At 36.4% G+C, this 21,634-nt stretch overlaps 1 protein-coding gene and 1 long non-coding RNA gene across 2 annotated transcripts; one reads left to right on the top strand and one right to left on the bottom strand.

Annotated features, from left to right (window-relative positions):
• The first annotated feature begins 726 nt into the window (after positions 1-726).
• LOC129528260 (MAM and LDL-receptor class A domain-containing protein 1-like) lies at positions 727-19,105 on the top strand. The gene is made up of 3 exons (XM_055368087.1): positions 727-871; positions 9,616-9,713; positions 18,763-19,105. Exons 1-3 carry the CDS (start codon positions 823-825, stop codon positions 18,982-18,984), a joined length of 369 nt encoding a protein of 122 aa, XP_055224062.1. The 5' UTR covers positions 727-822; the 3' UTR covers positions 18,985-19,105.
• On the bottom strand, positions 16,704-20,929 carry LOC129528261 (uncharacterized). The gene is made up of 3 exons (XR_008673494.2): positions 20,792-20,929; positions 17,250-17,288; positions 16,704-16,769 (listed from the first exon to the last, which is right to left on the bottom strand). It is a non-coding gene; the product is annotated as an uncharacterized lncRNA (long non-coding RNA).
• Between the last annotated feature and the right edge of the window lie 705 nt (positions 20,930-21,634).

Genomic DNA, 21,634 nt, shown 5'->3' on the forward strand with positions numbered 1-21,634 from the left:
AACCCCATCTCTACTAAAAATATAAAAAATTAGCCGGGCGTTGTGGTGGGCGCCTGTAGTCCCAGCTACTCGGGAGGCTGAGGCAGGAGAATGGCGTGAACCCGGGAGGTGGAGCTTGCAGTGAGCCAAGATTGCACCACTGCACTCCAGCCTGGGCCTCAGAGCGAGACTCTGCCTTAAAAAAAAAAAAAAAAAAAGGCAAAAGATAACACCAGCTCAATTCCGAATATCTAATTTACCTGCAATTCCAAAATGGCTAGGTATTTTTTTTTTTTGAGAAAGTGTTAGGATAGAATAATAAAATGCATACTGAGATGCTGACCTCAAGTTATTTGTGAGTCCAGAATTAATTTAAACTTCCCCCTTCCCAGTGGATTTTTTTCATTTAAACTACCATCTCAGCAGGTTTATACTGGGCAAGCAAATTAGTTACTCCCTGAAAAGCTTTGGAGTTCCACCTTGCATCATTAAATAAAATGGAGATGGCCAACCAGAATGAAATGTACCAGACTTACAGATGGAAGCATGTGGAAGGGTCATGCCTCACACAGCACCTGAGATATTGTGTGTGACTAGATAAAGGAAAGATATTCCGATCATTAGAGAATATTCACTACCAAGCAGAATAATTTTGCAGGCCTCCTAAGATGATTAGCTAGTGTAGAGCAGTGTTTGCCTGCATGCTCTTCATTTAACCTCACCTATTTTCTCTTCTACGTGTAACAGCAAAGCATCTCGCCTGTGACTTTGAGTCGGGTTTCTGCGGTTGGGAGCCGTTTCTCACAGAAGATTCACACTGGAAGCTGATGAAACGATTGAATAATGGAGAGCACCACTTTCCTGCAGCTGATCACACAGCAAACAAATCATGGTAGGACATTTTCCTCTTTAAAAAAAAAATAGTTTTCTTTCTTGCATGTTGTGGAATGATGATACTGTGTATTTTCATTTCTATTCTGTAGACTGTATACATGGAACTCTGCTTTGTCTTGCTTTAAAACCTCCTGACCAAGTTAATAATTGGCGGGTAATTGAGTTCCCTGAAAGGAGCATTGTTTTAATCACCAACATGTTTGTTGTTGCAATTTTTATAAGTTGGGTTAAAGGCATAAAGAGGTGGAAAAGTTTTCTGATCATTTTCTCAAGTTGCCCAGAATCAAGTACAGTAGGCTTGCCTTCTTTTTAGAGCAATCCAATTTTTTCAAAACAGGAAGAAAAATAGTCTAATCTTGTTTCTGGGAACTGAGAACAGAGATTTAGCACTATCTGTGAAATAAATTTACAAATACTTGAACGCAATTTAATCAGTCTTCGGGCTTCTTTATAATAAACAGTCTTATTCTTCCACATATATATTTTTAACCATCATTCCAGTGTTTACATATCATCTTAAAATAGAGGAACCATAACTACCTGTGGTATTCCAATAAGTGTCTGTGAAACTCCAATAAAACAGAAAGGGTTTGTTCTCTTTTCTCTTTTGTTTTGTTCACATTTATCATCGGATGTCATTCCCCATATACGTTAGCATCGTGTTAACTTTACTTTTTAAATGTATATGTTTTAAGTAAAGAGTGTCTCGCCATGTTGCCCAGGTTGATCTCAAACTCCTGGCCTCAAGCAATCCTCTCACCTCAGCCTCCCAAAAGTGCTGGGATTACAAGAGGGAGCCACCACACCTGGCAAACCTTACAATAGCACAACTGTACTTGTACTATAGATCATCTTTCAACCTCATTGAACATTATCCTATTTGTTTCTTCTTTCAGACTTCCAAAGAATTATACCAAAAATAAGTATTGATCATATTTTTAATTACAGCCATTGGAAATTGGGGTTGGTGGTAGTGGGTGAGGGTGATAAGGGATGGGGTGGGAAAATTCAACCATCCATCTGTTGGCTACAACCATAAACCTAGTTAATTGTTTAACAGTGTGGTAAGTTCTTAATTTTTGCTTTTGTGCCATGACTCATTTCTTTAACATTTTGTAGCAGACAAAGTTAAGTTTAAAGTTTAAAATAGAAAGGGGACTATAAATCATTGGAACTATGTATTAACAACACATTTTCTCTAAACTCATTTAATATTTTACTTCTTTTCCTCTGTTCAAGCCAATTATTAAATACATAGCATAGACGATACCTGGATCCACAAAGATGGATGCCACGATCCCTGCCTTTGAGGTGGTCTCAGTCTGGTAGCTTAAGTAGATAAGCAAGGAATTGCAATCGGTTATGAAGGATGCTTTAAGAGGGATGGAAGGTGATTCAGATGGATTCGAGATGCCTTGTTGAAGGAGATGACTCCTGAACTGAGCACTGAAGGGAAATGAAAAGTAGTCAGGAAGCCAGAAGTAAGGAATTACTGAGAGAAGACGGAACCAAAGAGAGGTGGGAGGGATCGTGTCCTAATTGGAGGGAAGAATCCCCAAAGAGGGCAGAAAGATGGGAGTAGTTAGGGATGAAAGACGTGTGTGATTGGACAGGGAGAAGAGAACTGATGAAACAGGAGAGGAAGGAAGGGGACTCTAGAGAGTGCTGAGGAATTGGAAATGTGTCTGCAGGATGATGGTGACCCAGGTAGTCATGTTAAAGCATGTGACCAATCAAATTTGCTCTAAAGGGCTGTTCTGTCTGAGATGAAGAGAATGGAGAGGGTGAAAGGCTGGAGTCAAAAAAACATGGATGTGCTGAAGAAATATCAGTGAGAGATGATGAAGGCCTAAGCCAAGGCAGTGATTCTCAAAGGGAAGCTGTGCGGGCAGTGTGTCATGGTGGTCTGATGTGAGCATACCATAAGCAGTTAGGGAAGAGCACGGGCTGCCCTGGGTTCCGACACGATGTTGACACTGCACCCATGTCTAAATATTAGGGTGCTTCAGTTTTATTAGATAGAAAATAGAGAAAAGAAAAGTAGCTTCCCTGTGGAGTTGTCATGAGGATTAAATGAAATAACACCTGTGAAGGTTTTTCCATGTAGTAAGAGCTCCATAAACATTAATAGATATTTGTTGTCCATTCTAATAAGACTAGGAAAAACACCAGATAAGACAATTAGAAAATATGTTTGTAATTCACCTTTAGTCTTTTGCCATCTTATAATTACTATATAACTATGATTTGCATTAAAAAATTCTAATAGAGCCCCTGTGTTAGATGTTGAAAGACCCATTCTTTTCCGGTGAGTTGAAGAATAGTGAAAGATAACAATATGACTGATAAAACTAGGGGCAGCTGGTCTCACCCAGAGTGTGAGGGACAAAAACGCAGTCTTTCTCATTTTAGAAAGGGCCAATTAAAAAAAAAATATATATATATATATATATATATATATATCTGGATCACGGAGTCAACATCTCTTTACCCATGATTGCCATGATCAAACCTTAAAGAGAATCAGTAGTGGTTTTAAATTGCAAGTGAGGAGGAGAATTAAAAAAAATGAAAAAGGACCAGGAAGGGAAAGGAAAGTGAAATGGAAATTTCTGGTAGAGTCAGAGGCAGCCTAATAGTTCCGATATCTAAGAAAGTGGAGTTCTAGTTCATTTTGTTCTTACAGCCTTAAACATATAGATTGCAGCTTTTACATCTGTCTATCTGTCTGTCTGTCTATCTATCTATCTATCTATCTATCTATCTATCTATCTATCTATCTAACTAGCTGAGACAGAGTCTCACTTAGTTGCTCAGGCTGGAGTGCAGTGGTGTGATCCATGCTCACTGCAAACTCCACCTCCCAGGTTCAAGCAATTCTCCTGCCTTTTCCTCCCAAGTAGCCGGGACTACAGGTGCACACCACCACGCCCAGCTGGTTTTTTGTTTTTGTATTTTTAGTAGAGCCAGAGGTTTCACCGTGTTGACCAGGCTGGATATGTTGATATTATGTAGTTTTTGTGTGTATGTGTGTAATTAAGCCTCGAATTTCCTTCCTGCCTTTTTTGCTTCGTTTCTACCTTCCTATTCCTACTCTGTTAAATTTCCATCGAAATAGGCAACTCATGTTAATTATGTTCCACTTTTATCTATGCTCATATAGTCACACACAGATATATATATAGTAGATACATACATATTCAAAATTATATGTGTTTCTGTGATTGTTTGTTTTTTAAGAAATATATTATCTTGTAACTATTGTCCCTATCTTCTTACTAAAGATAGCTTATGGCAGTTGCTCCAAGTCATCAAATACTATCTATTTTTTTCATTTTTTATGATAAAGTATTGGTTAAATGTAAAATTCAACCATTTTAGTGTACAGTTCACTGAGTTCTGACATACATACACAATTGTGTAACCATCACAAAAATGAAGATATAAAACAATTCTATTCCTGCCCAACACATTGTTCTGTGCCATTATGTACTCAATAATTCTCCCACCTCCCACCACTGACACCAATGATCTGATTTCTAGCCCTAGTGTATGCCTGTTCCAGAATGTCTTGAAAATGGAATCATATCATATGTAGCATTTTGATTCTGCCTTCTTTCAATTAGCATAAAGGACTTGAGACTCATCCATGTCGCTGGCTTCAGCCACAATTCCTTCCTTTTTCACTGCTGAATAGTTGGGTCCATTGTGTGGATGAGCCACACTTCATTTATCCACTAACCAGCTGAAGGACACTTAGATTGTTTCCAAATATTGTCAAATATGAGTAAAAACACCATTAAATTTGCATACGTGTTTTTGTCTGGACATAAGTGTTTATTTGGTTTGAGTTCTCTATCCAATGCCTATGTCTGTTTTTGTTTTTGTTTTTGTTTTTGTTTTTGTTTTTTTGCACTCTGGTTGGTGAGAGAACTCTACCATTCCTGACTTTCTGTGACCTTCGGGAAATGTTCCAGCTATTCATTTCAGGTGTTTTTACCCCCAGACTCAGGTAGTTTTCTCCAATCCATGCACACGATCGGTCCTTACATGGCAATTTAGGGAGGACTGTCTGCAGATCTCGGGAGCTTGCTGTCTTTTCAAAGCTCCAGTACCTGAAAGGGGCAGCTGGCACTCTGTCTTATGAATTCTACCCATGTGGGTCTCCCCAAAGCACCGACTCTATCTGTTTCAACTTGAGGAGACTACCACACTCCAGTGTTTCCCCTCTGCACAGGCACCTGGAAACTCTGTCTAGGCAATAAGCTGTGGGAATTACAGGACTTAACTCATTTGTTTCCCCTCTCTCAGAGATCACTATCCTGTGATCTATCACTATCTTACATTCCCATTGTCCTATATTTGACAGTCCATGCTAAATATGCTTTTTTTCTAATATTTTTCTTTTGCTCATTTAAGACAGAAGATAAAATCCAGTCTGTGATACTGCATTCATGTTTGTTTATTTAGCTAAATTTATTTGATTTGGATATACCATAATGTATCTAGCTATTCCCCTATCCAGTGACATCAATATCATGACGATGTTTCAAATTTATTCTTGTACACATTTCCTCCTGTAGGATACTTTCGATTTTATGCAATAGATAATAACTAGGAGTGAGACTTCTATATTTTTTAAGCAAGATATGTATTTATATTTTCAATAAACATTTATAGATTCATTTACCCTAAAACTTTAGTACTTCAATTTTTAGTGACAAAATGGGACTACTTTTTCCTATTTTCCTACCAGCAAGAGGCATTATAATTCTCTATAAAAATTTCCAATTAATGGGTGTACAATGATTTCTCATATGTAATATTTATTTGCATTTCACTGAAAAATATTTTTTTCAAATGTTTCCAATGTCTCAATTTATTTGGGTTCTTTAATTTTACTAAGTAATATTTTACAGCTTTCGGGGTAGAGATTTTGAAAATCTTTTGCTAGTATTTTCCTAGGTTTTTGTGTTACTTTTAAAGAACTTCTGATTTTGATTATTGCTGACATATAGAAATGTATTTTTATAGAAAATATTGACCTTGTATCCAGTGGCCTTGCTAATTTTATTTATCATAGCTAGGAACTTATACATATATATTTTATTTTCTAGGATCACAATTATTTTGTCTGCAAATAATGGCAATTTTATTTCCTTTTTTCTAAATATTAACAGTTCTATCTTCCTTTTGTTGTTTTATGTACTGGACAGAATTTCTAGAATGTGTTGAATAGAACTGGTGGTAGCTGCTAGACTTGTCTTATTTCTCTCTCAGAGGAAAAGCTGTCAATAGTTGAACCTTAAGTGCCATGCTTACTGAAAAATTGTATTCTTTATCAGATAAAAATGTTCCCTTCTATTCAAGAGTGTGCTTTTTAAAAAAATTAAGAAATTGAGTGTATGTTAAAAGTTTTCAGTATTTTTCAGCATCTATTATGATATGATTGTCAGATTATCTTTTTTGTCTATAAGGTAAATTGATTTTTTAAATATTAAACCCCTCTTGCACTCCTGAACCAAACCTAACTGGAGTAATTTTATTTATTATTCATTTCTTTATTCTATATGGTAATGCTTGTTTATAACTTTTGCATTTGTGAAAGTTATAGAGACTGGCCTCTAACGTTCTTAAGACATGTAAGGTGTTACTTCTAGGCCAGTGCATTAACAAGGTACCTGTTTTGCAGAAGGTGAGGTCGAGTCAGATGTGAACACTTTAACCCAGGGAGACTATTCACTCTGTCCTTTAATTTTTATATTGTGCTGGTCACATAGCCACTCTGGGGTATGTGGGTGTGTAAGAGTTTTACAATAAACAATTCTGATTACCAGAAGTAAACTCCTTGCCATGACCAGGAATAAAACTGGTAAATTCCACATTTCTCTAACTTGGCTCATTGTTTAGAGCAGGCTGATAGGAAGATAAATCAAGGGACGTGTTCCTAGAAGTCCCTGGGCCTGTGGTCAGAGTCTAGACTCTCTATACCCCTTACCTGCACATATTAATTTTAACGCAATATTGTCAACTTTATAAATATTTGGTTAAAATTATCATAGGATAGCATTTAGCTTCCAAATCAATGGTCAGTAACTTCATATTTTAATTCGATTATCTTTCCATCTAGAAACATGTTATCTCTTTTCATCTAACCAGAGAGTTTGCAGTCTTTCAGAAAGTTTATAATGTTCTTCATATAAATCGTGTCCCTTTTCTGTTAAATATTATTCCTACATTAAAAAAATTAATTTTGCTATCAGGAGTTGGACATTTCTTGCTGTTTATGTATCTGGAAACTTACTGCTAAGATAAGATAAGTAATTGTGTAATATATCTGTTTCCATTTAGCTTACCAAATTTTCTAAATGATACTATAATTATAAAAAATGGAATACTTTGGCTTTCTATTTTTACAATTATATTATTGGTAAAACATGGGAAATTTACTTCTCTTTTTCTATAATGTCTACTAGATATTTTATTTCCTTGACTTCTACACTCACCAGACCTTTAAGATAATATTAGTCTAAGATTATAAACATTGCCTAATATTATCTCTAATTGATAGTTGTGACAGAAATATGTCATTTCCCATTTTAATTAATATTGTTTTATCATTTGCCATTTAGAATGCTATTTATTTTGAGGTTGTTCACTAGTCTTTATTTAATTATTTCCTTTTATTTTATTAAGATTTGTGACTTGAAATTGTTCACTGGTTTTTCATAGTCTTTTCAACATTTAGATAGGATTCTATGACTTGACACTTTCATTTGTTTTTGTAACTGAATATGGAGACCGAGCTCCTAAATTAAACCAAACCTACATTCTTGGAAGGCTCAGATTAATCAAGACACACTATTTTTGGATAACAATTTCAAATTTATTCGACATCATTTTAATTAGAATATTTGTTCCTATGCTCACAAGTGAGATTGCTCTCTAGAGTTTTAAATTTTGTCCTATTTTCATCCATTTTACTAAAAATTAAAGATATTCTGGCAACCTAATATAAATCAGGGAGCTCTCCATATTTTTCTAAGATCTGAGGTTTCTCTAATAATGTTGCAAATATTTGTTTTTTAAAAATTAAATAGGGAGCCAGATGCAGTGGCTCATGCCTGAAATCCCAGCACTTTGAAGGCCCAAGGCAGGAGGATTGCTTGAGGCCAGGAGTTTGAGACTCTGCCCCTACAAAAAAATTTAAAATGTATGTGGTAGTGTGCTCCTGTACACCCAGTGGGAGGCTGAAGCTGGAGGATTGTTTGAACCCAGGAGTTCCAGGCAGCAGTGAGCCACAATCATGCTACTGCACTCTAGCCTAGGTGACAGAGCCAGACCCTGTCTCAGGAAAAAAAAAAAAAAAAGAAAAGAAAATTAAATTTAACTCAGATGTGGGACCATACGTTTCTCTCTAGATTTTCTTTTCATTACTTTTTCAGTTACTTTTGTTGTCTAAACGATTTATTCAGGCCTTTTGCTTCATTTAGATTTTGGCGTCTTAATGTGTACATGTTCTCACCTTCATTAACCAGCTTGTTTGAAATTGTGTATATTCTTTTGAATGACTGGAGGAGTAAGGTCTTTGAATATCGGTTCATTTGTTTTTAGAATTTTGATCATCTTTTTAAAAATATTCATTTGAATTTTACCTAAACCTGAGCATTTTTAGGTGGAAGAATTTTTCAAAATCAACTTTTCCCATTCTTTTCCTTTTTAGGTGAAGCATAGAGAATTTAATGAACTTGCTCGCATGCACTGTTTCCATTACCTGTAATTTGGAATTTGGGGACAGTAAACTTTATCTTTCCAAGTAGGTTTTGAGATTTAAAAACAATATAAACTGGGTTCTATTTTTCCCACTCAAAGATGACACTGCTGACTCACATCCTTGGTTGTTTGGTTAAACATGTGATGGAGTCTATAAAATAATACTTTCTAATTCTAAATCCTTTCCTTTGTGTGCAGTCGGCATTGACTTGTATCTAGGAAAATCACTCTCTGAATATTTTCCAATGAAAATAGTTGGTTTTCCAAATTGCCTATCACTGTGATTATCAAAGGGCAGTATCAGACCTTGACATTGTTGGGTATAGCCTTCCTTGTAAGTCTTCAATATTCAATGAAACTACCCCAGACAGCAGCTCTGAACCTGTGATCTTTTAAGCTGCTGAGAGATGTTATCCCCTGCACATTTGCGATGAGCACATCCGTCGTAGTTAAAATCAAAAAGTGGTGATTTTGTTAATGTTCAGATTAGATCTTCAATTAAGCTTTAATCCCCTCTAGCACAGACAACAATGTCAAACACGTAAGACCCGGGAGAAACTAAAATTCATTCCATAAGCTCATATCCTTCGGTACTTTGTGAAGAAACTAAAAAATAAAGCTCTTGTGGGTATTTCATAAGGGTGTGTTGAATATCTAATTGTCAGCTTAGAAGCTTCATTTAATTTGATGTCAAACTCTATGACATAAATGAAGCCAACAGAAATGTTTGTTTAGGTGATTTGGATCAAGAGCTTGTTTTAACTGATTAAATGTTATTTTAGGTATTTAATGTTATACCGGTATAAATGCTATTTGTTATCTACAAACCATAATAGTAAATATGTAAAAAATGTACTTTTCTTTATCTAATTGATAGTTTAGCATGTGCAAGGATAAGATTGTGGAGCAAAGAACAACTAAGTGTGTAAGAGAACTTGCATCCGTATGACTTTCCCTTTGTTTTTGCAGGATCGTTTATTTATTTGGAGGCACAGCGCTCCCCCGGGGTGGCCAAGCTTGGAAGTCCTGTTCTTACAAAATTGCTCACTGCCTCTACCCCATGTCAGGTAATCAACTGTTCTGAATTTCCACTGGCCATTCTGTGGTTGTAAATCGCTGAGCTTGGGTTACTCTGCTAGTAAATGCCCGCCATGTTTTACTAGCACTTTAATAATGAATTAAGAGATTTACATGCGCTATTTCAACACAAAATGCTATGTCCTTCTAGAAGACCATTTGTAACACATAACTGGCACCATTCTTTTGAGGGCTATTAAAGCTTTCTGTTATTTTATATTCTTTTCACACAGCCATTTCAATAATCTAAAGCTGTGGATACGTGTTGCCAAAATGTTTGGCCAACAATGTACATTGAGAAAAATAAAGTCAGTTAAATAAGTGTTTGTTGAAAGAAAGGCAAATGGAAATGATTATATTTACTGAAATTTGAGTTTTTTAAATGAGTCCTCTGGTGCCAGGCAAACACAAACTAAGGAGTGAAATACCCATTTTATTTCAGCAGCATATTAGAGAGGATGGACTAGTTAGACTTGGTTCAAGTCTCTTTTGCCACTTTCTAACTGTGGCTCAGACAAATTGTATATTCCTTTTGAGACTCAGTGTCTACACCAGAAACATACATGATTGTATGGATTAAATGTCAGCGTTTACACTGGAAACATACACGATTATATGGAATAATGTCAAGGATTAAAATGTGATTAAATAAAGCACCTGGCAAAATATTTGGTACATAGTAGGTAAACAATGTTTGTACCAAACATTGGTATATATGTACCAAATATAATGTTAATTCAGTAAACATAATTCCTTTGCTTTCCATAAAAGTAACACCTAAATCAGAGGTCTGTATTCAGCTTGTCTTATTTTCAGTCCTTTTGAGAGCTCCAACATGCCTCTCGGCCCTTAGGATTTCAGCTAATTTTTTCGTCTTTACTTATCAGAAAATAATGAAGAGATCAATAGTGCCACACAGTAAATTCATTGCCTGTAAGTGTAGTGTTAGAGCAGTTTACTTGGGCATTCCTGGTGATAAATGACATATTATTCCGAGGTATAAACCTAATTATACTTTCAGTTTTGTATAAGTCTAAGTGGGAGTGCCCTGAGTTCTTAATAGTGGTGTCCATAGATACTTTCTTTTAAAGTCCTAAAGATACTTTCTTTTCCTTTCTTTTGTTTTTTTTTCCCATTTCTTTGTGAGAATAAGAATTAAAGCAAATGCCTGGTCTCCATTTCCATTTTATCCAAATGCCTTTTACCCATTCCCACCTCTTTATTTTAATTAAATCCTGTAATATAGACAGAAAAAGAGAAAGATAGATATAGAGTGTTTTTTTTTTTTTTTGAGGAGAAACTCCAGAAGCACTTCTTCTTTGAAAGTACAAGCTAACTTAGATTTAATTCAAGGTCATACATTAAAGTGATGAGATCACAAATGTTAGATATATAGAAAAAATTGAATGTAAAGGAATATGATGTGTTAATTCTGCCTGCTTTACAGAAATTTGAAGATCTTAAGAGTGTATTAGAAATTCCTATGACTCACCTAGAGTCACTGAGAAATCATATGCATGTATATGATTTTAAAATGTAATCTACCTTTCCCATCATTGTATGCTTCCCGATAGCCATTGATTTGTGGTCACTGGGATTGAGTTTCAGTTTATCATTGTTTCCACTTGAGGACACTTAATTTTTGCTTAAATTGGTAACTTAGTTGGGGTTGGGGTGTTATTTAGGTGGGGTCTCAGTGAAAATGCTGTCATGGACATTTTGGGTGCTTGGTAGTTTATCTCAAAACCAAGGCTTCGATCTCTAAAGGCTATGGATACTGACTTAATGGTTTGCCTTGGTTTTTGAAAAACTGAGACTGTTTCAAGGCGCCACTGCAGACTGCCAGAATAGATATTTGTTTTTCACGCTTTTCTCTATGTGCTTGAATTTTAGGAGTCTTTGAGTTAGCAGGAAGGATATTTGAGTTACCTTGTAATGCTTTCCAGTTTAGGAAGTAGGAGTAGACTGTAGGAGAATGTTATTGATAGTCTGAGATACACATAGCTAAGGTTCTCAGGATTTTTCTAAGACTATAATATGAATTTTTTAATAAGTTTGTGGCAATATGTGATATTTTCTTTTTCTTTCTTTCTTCTTCTTTTTTTTTTTTTTTTTTCCTGAGACAGAGTCTCACTCTGTCGCCCAGGCTGGAGTGCAGTGGCGCAATCTGGGCTCACTGCAAGCTCCTGCCTCAGCCTCCTGAGTAGCTGGGACTACAGGTGCCCACCACCACTCCTGGCTGATTTTTTGTATTTTTAGTACAGTCGGGGTTTCACCATGTTAGCCAGGATGGTCTCGATCTCCTGACCTCGTGATTCACCCGCCTTGGCCTCCCAAAGTGCTGGGATTACAGGTGTGAGCCACCGCACCCGGTCGATATTTTCTTACATAAAAGTTACAGAATAAGCAAACAAAACAAATTCTTACCTTCTTGGGTAACTGGAAAATCTAGCCAATCCTCTGAATTGGAACGTATTAATAATAGTGCTTTCATGGAACCAATGTTCTTCATTATAAGGTAGTAGAGTCAAGCAGTGAGATAACCAGTGTGGGGTACTTTGATATGATTAAAGCCTTCATTTTCTGAAATTATATGTTTTTTTTTCCTACATAATCCTAGCAGACTAATACAGTTAAGAATTTTTTCTTTTTTTGAAAGGAATTTAAAGCAAGTTGAGCTTTCTCATGAGTTGCCATTTCTAACAGCACGATTTTAGGGCCATTTTGCATGGATTACCTTGTACTTTATATGTGGCCAACACATGCCATCAGCATGGACAATTGTTCTTGCAGCTAATCATTGTTCAAGATGCGGACTTTAATTTATGCTTCAAAAGTCCTTTCAGCCACTAGTGGAAAATTGGCATTTTTCTTTGAAATACAAGATAGGACAAACAGAACACGAGGAAGCCCAAAGCTATTCTATCTTACTGCTGTTGAAATGCTGTTACTGTTTACAATTAACTAGGAAATGTAAAGTATGAAGGGGATTAATGTGGGTACTAATATTTTCTGAGTTTTCATATTTGAGTTACTGTGTAAGTAACATAATCTCTTACTTTTAGGACTTCACAATTAAATACAGGAAGATGGATAATATGAAGCTTTTGCTTTCAAAGTTAGTTTGTATGTTCATCTATTGATCTTTCTTTTGTTTTTAATTCTCCAACTTGTTTTGCAAGTACATTAATATTCTTTCAGTAAAAGATAATTCATAGATTGTTTTACAAATATGAATGAGAAAGTCAGGACAAAGGTAGTTGAAACCAGAGATAGGTTGGATCCCAAAGTAAAGTTTATGAGGGCCAGCCTACACATTTGAGTCTGCCAATGCAGAGAGGGCCACATGTGGTTCAGATTCAAGGAAGTAAAGATAAATAAATAAAACTGAAAATAGTTCTTCTGAGACTTCTCCCGAGTGTTTGCTATATTACCAAAGTAAACATTATACCTACGATTCAACACATATATATTGCTTATCTATTGTGTGTTGATCACAGTCCTCGATGCAGGGAATATAATGACAACAACCTAAACACATGCTTGCTCTAACAAAATGTTGTTTAGTGGGGGATACTGACAGCAATTCAGTGTAAAATGCTGCAAACTACAAGAGGGTGAGTCCAGTATAATAATAACACTCTACAAATCTCTCTCAAAGAGTTTTAAAAGGCCATGTCTTACAATGTCCCCAAAGTAGGACAATGAACTGTAGTCAAAGAACAATTTAGAAAAAAAGTAATTTTGGATCATGTCCTGCAATGGTGCAGTTGTGCTCTATTCCCTGGTCATTGTGTTTAATCCAAAGATCAATGTTAGAATAGCTGATGAATTCTAGAGGAAGCAACAGTCTACAGAGGAAAGGGCGAGCAGGTGCTCTCTCCAATCTGTATATCAAAGCACATAAAGATTAATCATTTAAACGGGAAAAACAGATTCTGTTTTATTGAAGATTCTAAACCTCAACATAAGCTTGTTCAGGAAAAGAATGCCCAGGAAAAAGCAAAACTGACTAGGAGCCATAAAAATCACTATGGTAATGGTGAGGGATGTGTGTGTGTGTCTGTGTGTTTATGTATGTGATGAATGATCCCCTCTTTCAATATATACTTATTGCCAGCTGAATTTTGAGGAGCTATAGATATCTTAGCTTGTTTTTTTTTTCTTTTCTCCCGTTTATTTATTTTGCTTTTTTGGCTATTCTTGTCCTTCTGTATCTTCGTATTCTAGATCTTATAAAGGTGCAGCAAGTGTGGCAATAAGCAGACTGAGGAAGGCATAAAGGGTCTGATGTGAAGCAGAGAAGGCAGAGGTGGCTGAGGGTTTGGAGTAAAATCGAGAATGGCCATGAAGATCTGACCAAGGAGCTCTGAGATTGAGAAGGAATTAGAACAAAGTCCATAGGGAAGTTGAGAAAATTGGCAGAAAATTTGAAGAGGAGGGTTTCAACAGGAGATGATCAAAATTAAAAAAAAAAAAGAAAGAAAGAAAACAGAAAAATAAGGAAGAATTCATTTTGAACCTCTGAATCATGATCTTGGGTGTCCCAGACTGAAGTATCAGAGAGCCCAAGGTCCCAGAGGCACTGTACAGACACGAGAGCCAATGGAACTAAGACTATCACCCCCTCTCCAGCTTAGGTACTCATCCATATGCAGTAACTGGTGTAAATCACCAGATGTTCTTTCCTTTGGTAGTAAAATATATGATTTAATGTATACATATATATTTTTTAAAAATAGAAATAATTTAAAATCATAAGGATACAATTAAAAATGAAATAATTGGAGCTTCCATTTTTATCTTCAATATTCAGAAAGAACTGTTTGTTGGAAACTTTTTTAACCACATGAAATTCTCTTGAATGCAGTGATTCAAAGTCTTGAATAGTCATACTATATATAAAATCTGCCTTAGTGGAGACCCAATAAAAATAAAAGCAAGCCCTTTTTATTAACATTTTACTTAACTTGTTTTGAATGAAGCAGGCATGCATCAAGAAAATTTCCTTTAAAAATGATCAAGTAGTAAATAAAATTTGAATGTTTGGTGTAATTTTCACTTACATGCTTTGCAGACCTGTTTCATGCAACATTCTGGGATGATGGACAATGTTCCCTATGTTAAGTATAGTAGCTACTAGCTACATAGAGCTATTGAGCATTTAAAACAACTGAGAGGCCGGGCACAGTGGCTCTGGCCTGTAATCCCAGCACTTTGGGAGGCTGAGGCAGGCGGATCACAAGGTCAGGAGATCGAGATCATCCTGGCCAACATGGTAAAACCCCATCGCTACTAAAAATACAAAAATTAGCTGGGTGTGGTGGCACGTGCCTGTAGTCCCAGCTACTCTGGAGGCTGAGGCAGGAGAATCACTTGAACCCAGGAAGTGGAGGCTGCAGTGAGCCGTGATCACGCCACTGCACTCCAACCTGGGCAACAGAGTGAAACTCTGTCTCAAGAACAACAACAACAACAACAAAAACAAAACCATAACTGAGAAAATAAATTTTTCACTTTGTTTAATTTTAATTAATTTAAATTTAACAGCCACACTATTTTCACAATTTTTTAGTTATGCTCATTATAATTAAATGTTCATTTTCTTTTGCCACTCTTCCTCCAAAAGACTCAAAGGTCCCTAAGGACCTGTAATGCCTTATACATTTTTTTGACATAGAATAGATTATCTTTCTTCCTCTCTTTCCTCTCTCTCTCTCTCTGTTACTTTCTCTATATATATTTCTGAATGTTTATAAGCATTTACTGACAGTCTTCTCATTTCTTTCTTCTTTTTTTAATGCAATTAACTGAATACTTAGAAAATACAAATTACTATAATAAGTTCTGTGAGGAATTTATGACACGTTTCATGATTTGGAGTTTAAGGTTTAGTGTTCTGCTACTGGCATGTACCAGGTTGAGAGGCACAGAGTTTCCATACTTGAGTACTACTAATGTGAAGTCACAGCTTGTATCAATAACTTAAAATTGATCATTAGAGAAATTCAAATCAAAACCACAATGAGATATCATCTCACACCAGTCACAATGGCCATTATTGAAATGTCAAAAAATAACATGCCGGCAAGGTTGTGGAGAAAAAAGTATGCTTATACACTGTTGATAGGAGTGTAGATTAGTTCAACCATTGCAGAAAGCAGTATGGCAACTCCGCAAAGAGCTAAAAGCAGAGCTACTATTCCACCCAGCAATCCCATTACTGGGTACATATGCCTACAGTACTAGAAATTTTTCTACTGTAGGTCAGGTGCAGTGGCTCACGCCTGTAATCCCAGTACTTTGGGCAGCTGAGGTGGGTGGAGTGCTTGAGTCCAGGAGTTTAAGACCAGTCTGGGTAACATGGTGAAACCCTCATCTCTACTAAAAATTTTTAAAAAAATTAGCTGGGTGTGGTGGTGCAAGCCTGTAGTCCCAATTACTGAGAAGGCTGAGGTGGGAGAATTACCTGAGCTCAGGAGTTTGAGGCTGCAGTGAGCCGTGATCATGTCACTGCACTCCAGCCTGAACAACTGGAGTGAAACCCTGTCTAACAAAAAAAAAAAAAAGACATCATTCTATCATAAAGATACATTCACATGTATGTGAATGGTCATTGCAGCGCTATTTACAATAGCAAGGATATGGAATCAACCTAGATGCCCATCAATGACAGATTAGTTAAAGAAAGGGTGGTACATATGTACTGCGGAATATGCAGCCATAAAAAAAGAACAAGATCATGTCTTTTGTGGGAACATGGATGGAGCTGGAGGCCGTTATCCTTAGCAAACTAACACAGGAAAAGGAAACCAAATACCGCATGTTCTCACTTACAAGTTGGGAGCTAAATAATAAAAACAATGAACACAAAGAAGGAAACAACAGACACGGGGGTCTACTTTAGGGGGGAGGGTGGAGGAGGGAGAGGAGCAGAAAAGATAACTATTGGGTACAATGCTTAGTACCTGGGTGATGAAATAATCTGTACAAGTCTCCGTGACACGTGTTTGCCTATGTAACAAATCTTCACATGTACCCCGAACCTAAAATAAAAGTAAAAAGGAAAAACAATGAATTAAAAAAATTTGTGGGCTGTATCAATAACTTTTGTTCAGTGATTTCACCCTCAAAAATTCAAAAGATAATGGGACATTCCTTGGTATTTAATAACTTAAGAATTTAATTCTGCATAATGCAAATTCTATAAAAAAAGTAAATTAAATATAAGTTCTGAGCTCTTATCCCATTGACTACGGATCCCGTTGGCATTTATACTTAATACACTATTAAAATAACTTCACACTGGTGATGTACTGAGTGACAGTTTGACAGCTCAAAATTCTGATGGGACATGCACATCTCTTGTACAACTAGGTTTAAAGCTCTGTTTTGCATATTTACAAGCTTGGGACATAGTGAAATTTACAGCAGGGATCTAAAATGTAATCGCAGTTGAGAAACATGAATCCTCTCTTTCCATGGAATTTAATTAAACATTTCCATTATTTTTGTTTCTAACTCACCTGTCAAGGTGTGAATTAAGGTAAGCACAGTAATAAAATCTGAAATGAAATAAACAATCAGAATTTTTAAATCAGGTGGTCACAATTAAGTAGACATTGATAAAAATGTGTACCAAATAGATGCTTGGTGTTTTAAAATGAACATTTTTTTTAAAAAGCATTTAAAACTTTTTTTTTGGTCAACATTCATCACTGGAATTGGGTCCCAACAGTGAAATACATGGCTTGCCTATATATACACTAGTATCTGTCCATGTATCAGTATAAAAGCACAATGATGAATGGGAAAACATCTTTAAAAAAGAATTTAAAATATAACGAACCTGAAAAAATGTCACTGAATCTAAAGAGAAGTATTCCACTTTTGTGAGACCTCATCTTTAAATGTTGGGTTTTTCTTTAAAACATACAGCCTTAGGACCTGTTATATGATAATGAGAAGAAGCAAAAAAATTTGACTGCAGCGTACCTGAACTTGTTTTAATGGAGGTTTTGTGGGCATATTTTACAGAATGAATCATCCAGACAACATTGAGGGAATTAATTTTTGCCTCACACAGCTCCAGGTACTTAGAAAGTGGTCAGTAAATATTGGTTGAATCAATAACAGTACGCAATTTCATGTTAGGGCTACTGCTATCAGCACCTGGCATAATCCTCTCTATTCTCTTCACTATGTAGTTAAGCCATCAAACCTTTAGATTGTGTCATTATTGATGGTGAATAGGAAGTGAAACGATTAAGCCTCCCTACCCTCAAAGAATGTTGTCTTACTTGGCTCAATTATTGATGAACAGTATCCTGTGAGCTTCCCCGTTATTTGTTAATGCTACCACAGAGACTAAATTGATATAAAGTATTAATTACAGTTTTTAAAATTAACCTAAGAAAATAATTTTTAAGGAAAGTTTTTCTTGTTTGAAACATCAAGTTTGTATAGTAATACTTGATTTTGTAACGTTGAGTCTCAACGTGTACCTCTCATATTTGTAAGAAGCCAGAGAGAAGGATTCTGGAAACTTCCATGGAAACAGTGGTACTGCCCATGACTGGGTTACACATCTGGGGGAAAGGAGAATTGAGAAGATTATATTTAACACAGAAGTTGTTTGGAATATATATACATATATATATATTTGTTGTTGTTGTTGTTGTTGTTGTTTGTTGTTGTTGTTTTGTTTTGTTTCGTTTTTTGAGATGGAGTCTCGCTCTTGTTGCCCAGGCTGGAGTGCAATGGCGTGATCTCAGCTCACTGCAACCTCCCCGCCTTCTGGGTTCAAGCGATTCTTCTACCTCAGCCTTCCCAATAGCTGGGATTACACGCATGCACTACCACACCCGGCTAATTATTTTGTATTATTAGTAGAGATGGTGTTTCATGCCTGTAATCCCAGCACTTTGGGAGGCCGAGGCAGGCAGATCACCTGAGGTCAGGAATATTTCAAATTATAGGAAAAACTACCAGAGACAGGTCAATGGAATATTTATATCATTGAAAACATGTTTTCAACAGGTGCAGTTTTGGTATCATTTGTCTCAACATTCAAATCTCTCAGTTTTTACAAGAACGTCTCTAGATGGAAACTTGCAAAAGCAAGGCAAAATAATCATATTCTCCGAATCTCAGTGGAGCCACGCAAAAATTGATCTCATTGCAGAAGCGGGAGAATCTACTCTACCTTTTCAGGTAAGCACATACGAAATTAATACAACTCAACAGAAGACACTTATTTAATGCTAATCCTTTCAGATAACAATATAACACACATAGCTCATACCTTTTCAGGTGAGCACATATGAAATTAATACAATGCAACAGAAGACACTTATTTAATGCTAATCCTTTCAGATAACAAAATAACACACGCAGCTCATGAATTTATTCAACATTAATGAAGCAAACACATTCAGAGATCAAACACATGATCTGTGATGAGTAGAGAGGTTGTTTTGACTATGCACTTAAGACATGTGTAGAATAGTAGCAAAAATGGAGATAAGAAATGAATAAGATGGCAGAGAGAAGAGTAACTTAAAATCATTTCTAAGTGAAGACATTGGATTATATGATGTAGTGAAAAAAAGTCTGACGTGGGCTGTAATATTTTAATCCTATTGCCTCACTTTCTGCTGCCTGGTAACATTGAGAATGTTATCCACTTTGGGAACTGGAGGACATTATAGAAAGTGAAATAAGCCAGGCACAGAAGGACAAATATGGCAGGTTCTCACTCATGTGTGGGAACTAAAAAGTTGATCTCATGGAGGTAGAGAGGAGAATGGTGGTTACTAGAGGCTGAGAAATGTGGGGAGGAGGAGGTTAGGAAGGGAGGTTTGTTAATGGTTAAAAAATGTAGTTAGTTAGATAGAAGAAATAAGCTGTAGTGTTTGATAGCACAGTAGGGCAATTATAACAAGTTATTGTGTATTTCAAAATATTTAGGGGATAAGATTTGGAGCGTTCCCAACACAAAGAAATGAGAAGTGTGTGAGGAGATGGTATCCCAATTACCTTTATTTGATAGTGACACATTATATGCATGTATCAAAATATCACATTTACCCCGTAAATATGTACAACTACTATGTATTAATAAAATATAATAATAAAAGAAGGCAATTGTATCTTGTCAAATGGGTGTTCTAATTTCTACCTTCCTGTATATAAGTCTTCTGGATGACATTTGAAAAGAGCTATTTTGGAAACTAGATTGGATGGAGTGGAATATGGTGGAAAGCACACTGTTTTGGAGTCAGTGGTCTGAGTTTTAGTCTCTGCTCTGCTCATTGGTTGCTAAGTGACTGTGTAAATATTGTCTTTGTGCATCAAATTTCCTAATGTGTGAAAACCAGTGATGATAAAAGCAATACTCCAGGGGAGTCTGAATATTAAAGATAATATAGCTAAAATGGCAGCCATGAACATGGGCTCTGGAAACTTGGGTTCAAGTTAAAGGGTTGGGGGTGGTGGCTCATGCCTGTAATCCCAGCGCTTTGGGAGGCTGAGGCGGGTGGATCAAGAGATCAGGAGATCGAGACCATCCTGAGTAACACGGTGAAACCCCACCTCTACAAAAAATACAAAAAATTAGCCGGGTATGGTGGCACGTGCTTGTAGTCCCAGCTACTCTGGAGGCTGAGGCAGGAGAAGCACTTGAACCTGGGAGGTGGAAGTTGCAGTGAGCCGACATGGCGCCACTGCACTGCAGCCTGGGCAACAGAGTGAGACTCCATCTTAAAAAAACAAAAACAAAAAAGTATATGATTATAGGGAAGTTACCGAAGCCCTCTATGCCTCTTTCATTAGTGGGGTGTGAGGATAATAGTTGGGGATTTAAGGTCATCTCATCCTCATTTCTGAACAAATTGAGATAAATATAGAGGTTAAACAGGTAGAGAATACATATTTTGGAGCAGATGGCTTTAGAATGTAGAGTCACTTATTTAAAATAATGCTTTATCTTAGAATAAATAGAATTACCCAGAGGACATTTACTGTGCTGGAGAAATATAGAGCTCATACTCTAGGCAAAGTCTCTTACCTTTAGCCAGAGATAATATCAGTGTGCATGCCTCCTGAGGACAGGCTGGCTCCCAATAGTGGGTGTTGAATGGGAGAAGAGGATGAATCGAGCTCCCCCAGGTTACTCTTCTAACTTCACAGTCAGGTAAATCTTCCTCCTCCCACGGAGTGAGGGGTAAGTAACAGCAATGTTACTACAGTGAACCACCTCCCCATGAAAGCAGGAAGACTAGGGCATAAGCATCAGCTGTAATCAATTACTGTTCTCTACTTTATACAGTTATTGTGAGGATTATATGGTGTATACTTGTAAAGCACATGGAAGCAAATCTGGCACAAACACATAATTCAGCTGTTTTTATTGCTGTAGTTATTCCTTGAATATTGTCTGGAAATAGTAGACACTCAATAAATCTTAGTGTTCTCTGTTTTATAAAGGGAATTCCCGCTTGATCAGAACTCTAGGCTTGATCATTAAAGGCTTTTTTACTCAGTGAAGGTCCCCAACGTCCCTTCTCAAAGATCAATTTATTCTATTCTCATATTTAATGGACAAAGACATCATGAATACTAGCAGCTCTTAATTGGGAAGCATTTGACACAAAGGCTGGTCATGGAATCATTTTGGTGTCAATCTCCATTGCAAGGAGCAGGGCAATGAAATCAGAACAATTTGATCTTTTGCCTCCTGCATTTATATTCTATAGAAAATTGTTTTCATTCGGTTTGCTTTTAGTTAGAATGAAACTCACCAAGAAGATCGTTCAGAGTTTGTCATTAATTGACATATTGAGAAGAAAATAGAATGTCCTTTCTAGCAGTAAGTAATTTAGAAATATGAGTTCAAACACATGCCATTTCT

This window comes from Gorilla gorilla, chromosome 17 (genome assembly GCF_029281585.2).
Source record: "Gorilla gorilla gorilla isolate KB3781 chromosome 17, NHGRI_mGorGor1-v2.1_pri, whole genome shotgun sequence".
Lineage (NCBI taxonomy): Eukaryota > Metazoa > Chordata > Mammalia > Primates > Hominidae > Gorilla > Gorilla gorilla.